General features: G+C 44.5%; 1 protein-coding gene across 9 annotated transcripts in view; it reads left to right on the top strand.

Annotated features, from left to right (window-relative positions):
• ANO1 (anoctamin 1) overlaps positions 1–12215 on the top strand; it is a 256871-nt gene that overhangs the window by 218335 nt on the left and 26321 nt on the right. For all 9 annotated transcript variants that reach the window (XM_060262257.1, XM_060262253.1, XM_060262256.1 and 6 more), the window contains 2 exons: positions 7397–7542; positions 8933–9085. In XM_060262257.1, the coding sequence (XP_060118240.1) occupies positions 7397–7542; positions 8933–9085 (299 nt within the window). The remainder of the gene's footprint in view (positions 1–7396; positions 7543–8932; positions 9086–12215) is intronic.

Raw genomic sequence — 12215 nt, 5'->3', positions numbered from 1 at the left:
GGACTGCTCTGATCCCGCGGGGGGGGGGGGAGGAACTGGCAATGGCGCTCAGCTCTACCCACTGCAGCTGTGGCAGTGCCCTTTCGACAATCAGGTGACTTGGGAGGTCCCTTTACACAACCCTGAGCAGCTCCCTTCCAGACATTGTAATTGACCTGGGGTGGCGAAGGGAGGGAGGAGGAGGGGGGAAACTAGGTGTTTGCCTCCCCCCCTCCCCCATGTTGCGCCTAGTTTTGCGTTTGCCATGTTGCGTTTGTCTCCCACCCTCCTCCCGTGTTGCGCCTAGTTTCCCCCCCTCCTCCTCCCTCCCTTCCCCAACGTAGGTCAATTACAATGTCCCGAAGGGCCCTGGAAGGCAACCCTATTTGCTTTATCTTTCTTTCTTTCTTGGAGAGCCAGTTTGGTGTAGTGGTTCAGTGTGTGGACTCTTATCTGGGAGAACCGGGTTTGATTCCCCACTCCTCCACTTGCACCTGCTAGCATGGCCTTGGGTCAGCCATAGCTCTGGCAGAGGTTGTCCTTGAAAGGGCAGCTGCTGTGAGAGCCCTCTCCAGCCCCACCCACCTCACAGGGTGTCTGTTGTGGGTGAGGAAGGTAAAGGAGATTGTGAGCCGCTCTGAGACTCTTTGGAGTGGAGGACGGGATATAAATCCAATATATTTATTTATATATTTATATTTCCTTCCTTCTTCTGATGTTCATGTCTTTCAGCTCTCAAACATCTGATTTTTATTCTCTGTGGCTCTTATGTTAAGCAAGTTTGGACACCTCTGCCCTAGAATGATGCTGTGATTATTAAAAATACCATGCCTCCAATTGATGGATAAAAACTAAAAAATAGATTAAAATATCAACAATAAATTAATAATGGGTGACAGGAGCAAACACTGGGGTACAGCTATTTCACTATGCCTCACCGGTGAACTTCCAAGGCATCGAGCTGGCCAGCTCTAGAGACAGTGTGCTGGACTAGAAGGACTTTTGGTTTGATGTGACATATCAGGAACAGGATTGAAAATAAAACAGCCAGGATCCTAATGCTATTACATAAATTTATATCACAGATGCATTTGGAATAGTGCCCACAGTTTTAGTCACTCCACTTCACAAAAGACGCACAGAGATGGAAAAGGTGTACCAATTGCAACCAAGGAGGGCCCACAGGTCTGTGACTGTGAACTGAGACATGCAGCGAGGGATTGTCCCTTTTATATAGGCACCTGCGGCTTTGGTTTGGACTCTTGAGGACCACAACCCATATTTTAAAAAATGTTTCTAGCCCTCATTATGCACAGATATTCAGAGACAGGAGGAGTGCACCTGCTAAAATTCAGCTGGGGAGAGGACTGTATGAAATTTCTAAGGATTAGGAAGCGGTAGAAAGTTAAAGTTGCTTTATTTCCACCCCTCCCTCCACCATCTCTTTTCCTTCCTTCCTTCCTTCCTTCCTTCCTTCCTTCCTTCCTTCCTTCCTTCCTTCCTTCCTTCCTTCCTTCCTTCCTTCCTTCCTTCCTTCCTTCCTTCCTTCCTTCCTTCCTTCCTTCCTTCCTTCCCATTACTAATCTGAGTGGGGGGGAGAGCAGCTTGAAATGTCCTGCCATTTCATGTCTCTCTCTCTCTCTCTCTTTCTGTCAGTCAGTCTTTTCCCATCTTGCTTCCTTCTTTCTTTCTTTCTCTCTCTTTCTGTCAGTCTTTTCCCCGTCTTTTCTTTTCTTTCTTTCTTTCTGTCTTTCGCTCTCTCTCTCTCTCTGTCATTCTTACCCCATCTCTCTCCTTTCTTCCTGCCTGCCATTTCATGTTTTCCCAGGTTTAGAGCATTTTATATTTTTAGTTTTCTGCTGTGTGATCCTTGTGCTTTTTCTTCATGTTTTATTTTTAAAATTGCATTGCAAAATCCCACTATTCTCCTACCTTTCCTAAACAAAATATTGCAAGAGTTTTAAGCGTGTTTGTACATCATTTCCTGTCTCCTGACTCCACCCCCAGAGTCTCCTGGCTACACCCCCAAATTTTAGTGGGCCATGAAGAAGTGTAAAAATAACTGGACCACAGGGGGGGAAAGTTTGGGAAACCCTGCTCCATATCATTGGTATCCCCCACGTGACCTACCAGATTGGGAACAGTGTTCGGAGTCCTCTTGCAGATCATGGGTATTTTATCGATCCCCGACCCGGCGCAAAGCATCGGCAATGGTCTCGATCCCACCTCCGCCACCAGATAGTAGGAAGAAGGAGATGCCTCATCCACTTAAACCTACTGAGCCCTGTTTCCCGTCACCACCAATAGACAGACCAGCGACTCTGCACCTGTCTGAGCACTCTGATGCCTGCGAAGCATCTTCCTCCAACTCCGATGTCGACGACTCAAATGACAAAACACCTGCTGAACCATCCCCAAACCCTCAGATCACAGAGGATCTACCAATCTCACCTTCTGAGGACCTGAAATCGTATGGGGACTTGGTAAAGAGGATGGCTCAAGCCGTCTCCTTACCCATTGTTCAACCGCAACCCACAATTGATGACACTGAGTCTGACAAAATGCAGCATGACACCTCCACTGCAGCTGCAGTGGCACTTCCGGTTACCAGAGTAATTCTGCAGACCTTCAAGGAGCCCTGGGAGAAACCAGCCTCCACTCCAGTTTCTTCCCGCAAACTGGACCACATGTACCGAATTCAGGAAACAGGAGCTGAATTTCTCTTCACCCACTCCTGCCCAAATTCGGTTATTGTCGTCAAAGTCCAGGAAAGTGCACTCTACCCCACCAGATAAAGAGGACAGGAAAATTGATAATACAGGCAGAAAATTCTATTCTGCTGGAACCCTTGGAATCAAGATTTCCAGTTATGCAGCTTGTATGGCCCGCTACCTCTACTCCTTGTGGGAGCAGCTCTCCAACTACATCTCAGTGTTACCTGATGACAAGTGTGCCTCGGCAAAAAAGCTTCAGAAGGAAGGCTAAACATATGGTGGACACTTGCTAGCTGAACATATGGTGGACACTACCTCCAAGACACTAACTCTGCCATTACCTTACGTCGCCACACGTGTCTCCCTTTCAAAAGTGAGGGGTTATTCAGCTTCACAACCAACTCTGTCCTTCAAGAGATGGACAAGAGTATCAAGACATCACGCAACTTGGGTGTCTCCTCATCAACCAGAACCACCAAACCTAAGTCCTATCATAAACCATGGAACAAAAGACCCTTCCAGAAGCAATCGCCTGATCAGTCTTGGAAGCCATGCTCCTCTTGGGCAGCAGAACCTCGTTTGATCATAAGGCCAAGTTCTCGCCTACAACCACTCAACAACCGAGGTCCAAAGAGCATTTGCCTCTTCTACTTTAGTCATCCCGGTCCCCCTACTTTAGTCATCCCGGTCCCCCTACTTTAGTCATCCCGTCCCCCCTACTCTGGACCCACTCGCCTATACCCTTACCTGCCAGCCTGGCGTCTTATCACATCGGATCATTGGGTCCTTTCCATCATAGAGGAGGGTTATGTGATAGAATTTATTCAGCTCCCAACCACTACAAAGTTTGTAATGACACCTTCATTCCCAGCCCTCTTGGAAGAAGTTCAGAACTTACTGCTGAAACAGGCAATATAAAGAGTTCCTCATGAGCACAAGGGCCCCGGGTTCTACTCCCAGTATTTCACAGTACCCAAGAAGGATGAGGACATAAGGCCTATTATGAACCTTCGGGATCTGATCGACTTTATCACATACTAAAAATTCCAAATGTCAACTCTGCAAAACATCCTGCATCTGATCAAGAAAGGGGACTGGATGGTCACTCTGGATTTACAAGATGCGTATTTCCACATCACCATCCATCCAAAACACAGGAAATACCTCTGGTTCACAATAGAAATTGACCATTTCCAGTTCAAGGCCCTCACCTTCGGCTTGTCTATAGCCCCAAGGGTGTTCACCAAAACCATGGTGGTGATTGTGGCCTACCTTCAACTTCAGAGAGTCATCCTCTTCCTGTATATCGACAACTGGCTGATAGTGGTAAGCTCACAGAACCTTCTCAATTGACACTTAGAAATCACCCTAGATCTTCTCACTAGACTGGGCCTAACAATAAACCACAAGAAATCTTAACTAACACCAGCTATGAGAGTACACTTCATAGGTGCTGTTCTGGATACCAGTCTACACAGAGCATTCCTTCCCAGACTGCGAGCAGACAACATTGTGACTCTGGTCGAGTACCTGCAATCATACAAGGCAGGCATAGCCTTGCAGATCCAATGCTTATTGGGACTCATGACTGCAACAACCAGTGTCCTTCCCTTTGCAAAGTTATGCATGTGAACGCTTCAGCTCTGGTTCCTGCATCACTTCCACCACACCACAGCCTCTCCTCTGAAACGTCTACAAATCCCTCCCATAATCCTGAGGTCCTTGGACTGGGGAAAACAGGATGCCAACATCCTTCAGGGAGCAGACTTCCACATCCCTACCCCTTCTGTCACCATAACAACAGATGCGTCCCTTTGGGGATGGGGAGCACATTTGAATGGCCTATGTGTGGATGGTCCCTTGCCCCCTTCTTTTGCCTGCCACCACATCAACTTTTTGGAACTACTGGGGATCCAATATGCCCTCCAGTCCTTCAGGCCACTTATTGCAAATCGGACTATAGCGATACTAACAGACAACACCACAGCCCTCAGCTACATCAACAGGCAAGGATGGGGACATCTGGGAAGAATGCCTTTCCCTCCAGTCCTTCCTAGTAGCAACCCACCTTCTGGGGGAACTCAATGTACAGAGCCACTCAAATATATGAATGGGAAATCAACTGAACCTAACTGACCATGATCTAGTGATGGTTCCAACCCCAGGTGGACATCTTCGTGACATCCCAGAATCAGAAGCGTCCCCTGTGTTCCTCCAGGGGCGAAACGGATCCAAACTCATTGGGAGACGGTCTCCTGTTCCCATGGGGTGTGCACTTTCTATATCTCTTCCCACCTCTGCCTCTACTAACCAAGGTGGTCAACAAGATGTTGAGGGAATGCCCAGACTGCATCCTAATAACCCCATGGTGGCCACGTCAGAGTTGGTTTCCTATTGTTCTAGGCCTAGCCAACAGAACCTTCCATCATTTTCCTCTGAAACCCGAGCTCCTGTCTGTCCAGGGGGGTCAACTTCTGTACCACAACGTCCCTCACAGCTTGGAGGATCACCCCCTGGTCCTTTCAGCAAGAGTCCAACATGTCTTGCTGAATAGCCGCAAACCCTCCACACGTAGATCCTATGATTACAAGTGGACAAAGTTTACAATCTTTGTGGATACTGACTCTGCCTATCCAGCCAGTGCTGGATTACCTGTGATATTTTTGTTGTCCCTAGTGGACTCTGGCCTTAACCATTCCTCGATCCATGTTTATTTGGCAGCTATCTCTGCTTATCATGAAACCATAGACAATTATTCTGTGTTTACCCAGCCGCAGGCGAAATGATTTCTAAAGGGTTTGCTGAATCTACACCCTCCCACCAAACAACTCTCCAATCCATCCCTTAATCCTGGATAAACTCACGGGGCGCCCCTTTGAAACTATGGCAACTTGTCCAATGAATCTCCTGTCCTGGAAGACAGCCTTTCTTGTTGCCATTACTTCAGCTAGGAGAGTGGGGGAACTCATGGCACTCCATTGTGACTCTCCATACTTGTGCTTTCACAATGACAGCGTGTTGCTTGCACCTGATGTTACTTTCCTTCCTAAAGTTGTCTCAGACTTTCACCTAAATTCAGAGATTGTACTACCATCATTTTTTCCAAATCTCTCTTCTCCAGAAGAAAGAAGTTGCACTCTCTGGACATAAAGAGAGCTCTTCTTTTCTTTTTAAGTCAAACAAGACCTTATAGGAAGTACCCTCATTTGTTCATTTCCTATGCTACGCCCAAGCCGGGCATCAAGATTTCTGCCAAAGACTAAGTGGCTGACAGAGACTATCAAGTTGTGTTACCTCCTAGCTAAGAGACCTTTGCCAGGTCCCATATGGGCTAAACCAAAAACCTGATGGCAAAACAACCACAAAAACACTGCAAATTATACAAATGTTATATCTATTCATTAGCACAATATCATGAAATTTGTTTCACATATGATGACTCACTGGCCCCTTCAATTGAGCACTGTACATGGAGCCTCAGCTTTCAATATTCCATACAGCTCATTAAAGGCGCATACACAGTTCATCTTGGAATCTGGGTGGATTATGTTCTCTTTCAAAAAATCCACAGGTAGTCCCCAAGTCCAGCGCGACAGCACATCAGTTGAATATCTGTTTCTTGAATGCTTCCTCAGGCACAAGCGGGTTGTAGGGACTCATCCACAGAGTCACATCACTCTACAATTCATACAAAGTCAGTCATCAATAGCCAGACTTCCTTGCCGCTACCTGTGGATTTTTTGAAAGAGAACACAATCCACCCGGATTCCAAGATGAACTGTGTATGCGCCTTTAATGAGCTGTAAGGAATATTGGAAGCTGAGGCTCCATGTATGGTGCTCAATTGAAGGGACCAGTGAGTCATCATATGTGAAACAAATTTCATAATATTAAGTGCTAATGAATAGATATAACATTTATATAATTTGCAGTGTTTTTGTGGTTGTTTTGCCAACAGGTTTTTGGTTTAGTTCATTGTGAACAACTTCCCTTACATTTAGTATTAGGTCCCATATGGGGGCATTCCACAAGAGCTTTGGCCACGTCAGCAGCCTTTTTTCGGGGTGCTTCTTTGACTGATATCTGTAAAGTAGCGACTTGGGTCTCATCACACATCTTCATGAAGCACTATGCCCTAAACGTCCATCGCCACCAGAAGGCTCAGTTGGGGCGTCTAGTCTTGCAAGCGGCTACCTTGATCTGACCTCCAGCACCCTCCTCCAGATAAGTCTGCTTGCTAATCTCCCATGGGTGTGAAGCACAAAGACCACGAAGAAGATAAACAGGTTGCTTACCTGTAACTGAAGATCTTCGAGTAGTCGTCTGTGCATTCACACCATCCACCCTCCTTCCCCAGTGCTGTTGGTCTTCTTAGACCTGAGTTTTTTGACAATGGTCAGAAGGAACTGGTGGGATGTCCGTGCCCACTCAGTGAGCATGCACGGTAGGGGCTCTTTGCATGCTCGCTGGCTGCAGGGCACAAATATCCCAGGCTTTTTAGCATACCGATTGGGATCGGTACAGGCGCCCTATTCCTATGGGTGTGAATGCACAGATGACCACTCAAAGATCATCAGTTACAGGTAAGCATCCTGTTTTTATCTCTTACAAATCTCCGTATAACATACTGCAAGTAGATCTTTTCAAGCCATCAGTGTTGTTATGAAATCGGTGAAAGATCTAGTATTTTTGTTTCTTCCCAGAAAAATGAAAAAATTAATAAGATACTTGAAATTGAAACGACGACGGCCTGTAGACCATGAGGAGCATTTAAAGAAGAAACAACGCTATGAAGTAGACTATAACCTGGAGCCTTTTGCAGGGCTGACTCCAGAATATATGGAAATGAGTGAGTGAAATTTCAAAGGCTTAATTAAGATTCCAAGTTTTACTTGGATTAATCACTTATCAATTTGTGGAGGCCAAGTTCTAATTAGTGATGGTCAAAATGCACCAAAGGAGCCAAGTGTTGAGGCCATTCTTTTTTATTTCGTATGTTATTTTGGTTATGATGCATGCCTTGTAAAACTAAGAGTGGAGTATAAGTAATCTCAGACTTCCTCCCTCTAATCTCAAATGGGCTTCTTTATTGAGGTTGTCGTAATATGGGAAATTAGTTAAATTAACTTGATTAATAAGCAGATAAATGAAAGGCAGATAATAATTAATTTTATTTATGAATTGTTTAAAAGACAAACTGTTAATCAACTACAGTTCTTTAATCTGTTAGCTGCTCTTGTTCATATTATAAAAGTGTATTCAAAAGGTGTGCTGTTTCCCCTTGACTATGGTTCATTTTAAATTATGTGTTGTTTTCACCTGGCTGTCACATTTCACTGGACAGCTGGGTAAACTGTGGAATAAACAGCAGCTCTGCATATGCCCCATACTGATTTGCTTAATGAAGATGGTTGCCCTACAGAACAATCCTATGTATATTTCTTACCATAGCAGAAAACAATGGTGTGGTGTACTTCAAACTACTACTGAACTGCCAGAAGTAAGGTTGCCCAAGAAATGCATATACCTCACCTTCCAGTATGGTTGCCATAGCCATGGAGCTTTTCTGCATGCACTTATCCATATAGAATGGACAAACATTGGATTAGCCTATGCTGGATCAGAAGAAGGACCCACCTAGTCCAATACTCTGTATCTAGCAGTAGCCAGATGGTTCTTGGAGGAATCCAAGCAAACCATGATGGAAATATTATTTGGAAATTTTTTCAAAAGTTATATGTGTGCCAATATGGCAGTTAGAACTAAGATAAAATGGATGGATGGACACAGGGAGATGCAGAGTTTAACCCCTGATTTAGGAAATCACTTGGCTGCCCTCCTCTTCTATATCTATTAGCTTGGGACGTTTTGCAATTCTGAAGTACATGTTTAAAAATATTTGCCAAAATAATAGCTTTAAAGTTATTTTCCATGCAAGTTCATCATTATTATTATTTATATTGCATCAACAGCACCTCAATAACTTGAGGAGCTTACAGACAAAGAAGATAACAAAGGAGTGGAGAGAATATTTGATATTAATCATTTGGCATTGAAAGGAATTACTTTATGCCTACTTTACAGTTTCTATTACATGAGGTCCTGGCAGAGCATAACTAATCAACTAAGTTTTGGTAGATATTATGGCTTCAGCAGTTTGGGGGAATATTTTCTTTTATGACTCCCATACAGAAATATATTTTAAAAGTGTAATGCACAACATTGGTTTTTATTTTCAGTCATCCAGTTTGGATTTGTAACTCTGTTTGTTGCATCCTTTCCACTGGCTCCCTTGTTTGCACTGTTGAACAACATCATTGAAATACGTCTTGATGCAAAGAAGTTTGTTACTGAGCTTAGGAGGCCAGTTGCAGTTAGAGCCAAAGATATAGGTAAGTACTAATAGCATCCTAATTGATAAGCATTATTTCTTACTTGCAGAAGAATGACCTCAGTGAGAGGGGGGGAAACCCATATACTGCATAGGGGGAAAGTAGGATATAATGTAGCCACTGTAATTTTCAAAAAACCTACCACAGATTTACTTCTAACTTATTCAAAACAGTGCTATAACCAGGGAATGTTAAAAACAGTGCTGATTTAGAACATCAATATCTAATAAAATGGGAAACTATACTGCATATGATTTTGTATTCTGTCAGGCAATATTTATTACGGTCAAAGACCAGTACAAAGCAGAAAATGAGACATCAAAGCAACCCATGGATGTACAAACAGTCAATGAAATCAAGGATCTTCCAAATATTTCCGCTTACAAATTACAATGTTACAAAAGAGTTATAGAGCTCTGTTTATCTTCCAAAAAGAATTTCTGAAGTACCTCTGTTCTAAAATTCATGTAAAACTCTAAAGGTCTAAATTTAGATAAAAGTGGGTAAGTAGCTGCAATCTTTCATCTTGATAAAGTTCATAGTGCAGGAGGATTTGCGAGGCCATTTCAACTACTTTTTATGAGCAGACAACATCATTTTTGCATTGGCAGATGGGAAAACCTACCAGCTAATACTGCAGATTGAAAAGTGTCAAGGTGTGCCCTTGAGAAAACCCATCTATGTCTCACGTAGGTTAAATTTGACAGATAAGGCCATGATAATCTGGCCATTATTTTAATCTGAAATAATTTGCATGGAGCAGTGCTTTATCATTTTGGAGTTCAATGTCATTCAGTCTTTGCTTCATTCAGGCCCCTGTCAAAAAGTTCTTCTGGATTCAACCCAATCAATCTGACTTTTTCAATAATCTTAGCAGACCAAATGGGATAGAGGTCTGCAGCAAGTAGAAATGGGATTAGGCCCTCCGGCTTTAAGTGTACTCTTAGCCAAAAACAAGCCACAAGTTTTCATATTTTTAACTCTACTCTGGGGAGGCCAGCTTCCTGTCTTAAAACAGCATTAGAGGTGCATCTAGGGACATTAAACAATGATCTAAGGAGTTTTGATTGTACAGTTTTAGGGGTTTTACATTGCTAATGAGGCTGATTTGTGACCCATAAAGTAGATGGGGTAGATGTTTTTGTATTGTACACCAGAGTTATATCTTTAGTAAATTCTTCCTTGTATTACAACTCACTTAATATTCTGTATTAACTGATTTCTTCAGTATGTACAGAAGGTTGGGCAGTGACCAATGTTCCCTCTAAGCTGTCAAGTCTTGTGAAAAAAATTCTACTTTGTGAGCTACTGGCATTAAAGTTGTGAGCTACTGCATAAAACAGTGTGCTCTGGGGCCATCCTTTCTGAGCTAAGACAAAAAGAGCTGGAGGCTAAAAATCTGTGAGGGAACACTGGCAATGACATCTTTAAATCCAGACTATGCAGAAGCTTCTGAAAGGCTTAATGAATCCATGTGGCCAGGCCTTTTTTTGTAGAAAAAGCTCATCAGGAACTCATTTGAATATTAGGCCACATCCCCTGACACCGAGCCAGCCGGAACTGCGTTCCTGTGCATTCCTGCTCAAAAAAAAATCCCTGTATGTGGCAAATCATTTGTACATGGCTGCCAGTACTGTGGATCCTCTGTTTTTCAGCAGGTCACCATGGAACAGGGAAAGAAAATCTAGGTGACATGTTAAAATCAGTTAGGCTTTATGGTAGGCACCTAAACTTAAAGAGCTTGCCAAGTTGAGCAGTCTCTGCACAGTTTGTATTTAAAGGAAGGAGAAGAGATTGGGGCAGAAAATGGAAGAGAGAAGATGGCAAAACCTGTGCTGCAAGAGCTGATATTGCTGAAAACGCTTAAGGGACTCAGAAAAGCTATCAAAGAATTCATAGCTGGACTAATTGCTAATCTAAGTGATTGATTGTGGAGCCTTGCACCAACTATGAGGACAGTGCACCAGTTAGACTGTTCAACACATTCAGATAAAGGAAACTATGTTCCAGTGCCTCCTCAACATTGAACCATAAGCCTCTGTTTCCAAGGCTACATACAAGCAACATAAACAATGTACCGCTGTTCATGACAACCACAAACCCAGCTCTTATGTGTTGAAATAGCTCCTGCAAACATAGATAAAAGAGGCTCTGAGCTTTGTTGTGAATAGTGATACTCATTCCAATACCTGGATAATTCTGAGATGAGAAGGGCATAATCCACATTATCCCCACAGACGGAAGGAAGAGACGGACACAAGGGTTTGGGTAACTAAGGGCCACTTTCTTTATTATTAAATTAACAACAAGGGCTATAAACATAACAGGCAGCACTGCAGGGCCAGGGGACGAAATACCCCTCCCCTGCTGCATGACTGGCGAGCCACCCTGCACCTAGGTATAGCCAAAATGCATAGCTCGTAGCAGGCCGGCCTAGCAAAGATTATGCCCTGGAGTTCCAGCCCCATCCGCACAGCTGAAAGGCGGATCAATCCATGCAAACCTGAGGCAGTCCGCTTCATCACTCAACTAGTTGCATGGGCCAGGAATTATTTAGCTAGACCCCGTGCCCCAAAACTGGGGTGCTATTGGTGCTCACCAAGCTGCATAATGGCAATTAGGCAAAAAACCCAGCCACTGCAAGGCCAAGCCTCTGCTTAGGCAGCTGCGCCCACAAAATACCTAGCACTTCCCGAAGCCCAAGTTTTAAGTCATCCAAAAAAAAGCGTCGTTTCCCTTATTGGAAAGATGGACGCCATCAATCCTGTATAAATCTGTGCAATCAGCATGGATCCCAGGATGAGGGAGAAAGTGGCCCAACCCCCCCTCAAGGTAGGGGTCCCAAATCCCCCGCTAGGCCTGGAGACCCCCGATTTGGAGCCTCCTCCTCCCGCTGGCCATAAAAGGGAAAGCGGGGGGGGGAGGGGGAGAACGGCAGCCCTTCCCACCCAGCCCCGATCGCAGCAGCCAGAGCTCTTCCATTTTCTCAGGCTGCTTCCCGCCCCCAGCCAGCTGGCCGGTGAAGTGAGGGGAGCCCAGCCACGCCCCCAAAGGACCATGTGCCTTTGCACCTCCGGAGGTGAGTGAGTTCTGTCTCCTGCATCAGATTTCCCAGAAAGGGGGGGGGCGG

The sequence above is a fragment of the Heteronotia binoei genome, chromosome 21, assembly GCF_032191835.1.
Source record: "Heteronotia binoei isolate CCM8104 ecotype False Entrance Well chromosome 21, APGP_CSIRO_Hbin_v1, whole genome shotgun sequence".
In the NCBI taxonomy this organism is placed as follows: domain Eukaryota; kingdom Metazoa; phylum Chordata; class Lepidosauria; order Squamata; family Gekkonidae; genus Heteronotia; species Heteronotia binoei.
Note: the sequence above shows the minus strand (reverse complement) of the source record. Positions and strands in the feature narration are given on the sequence as shown.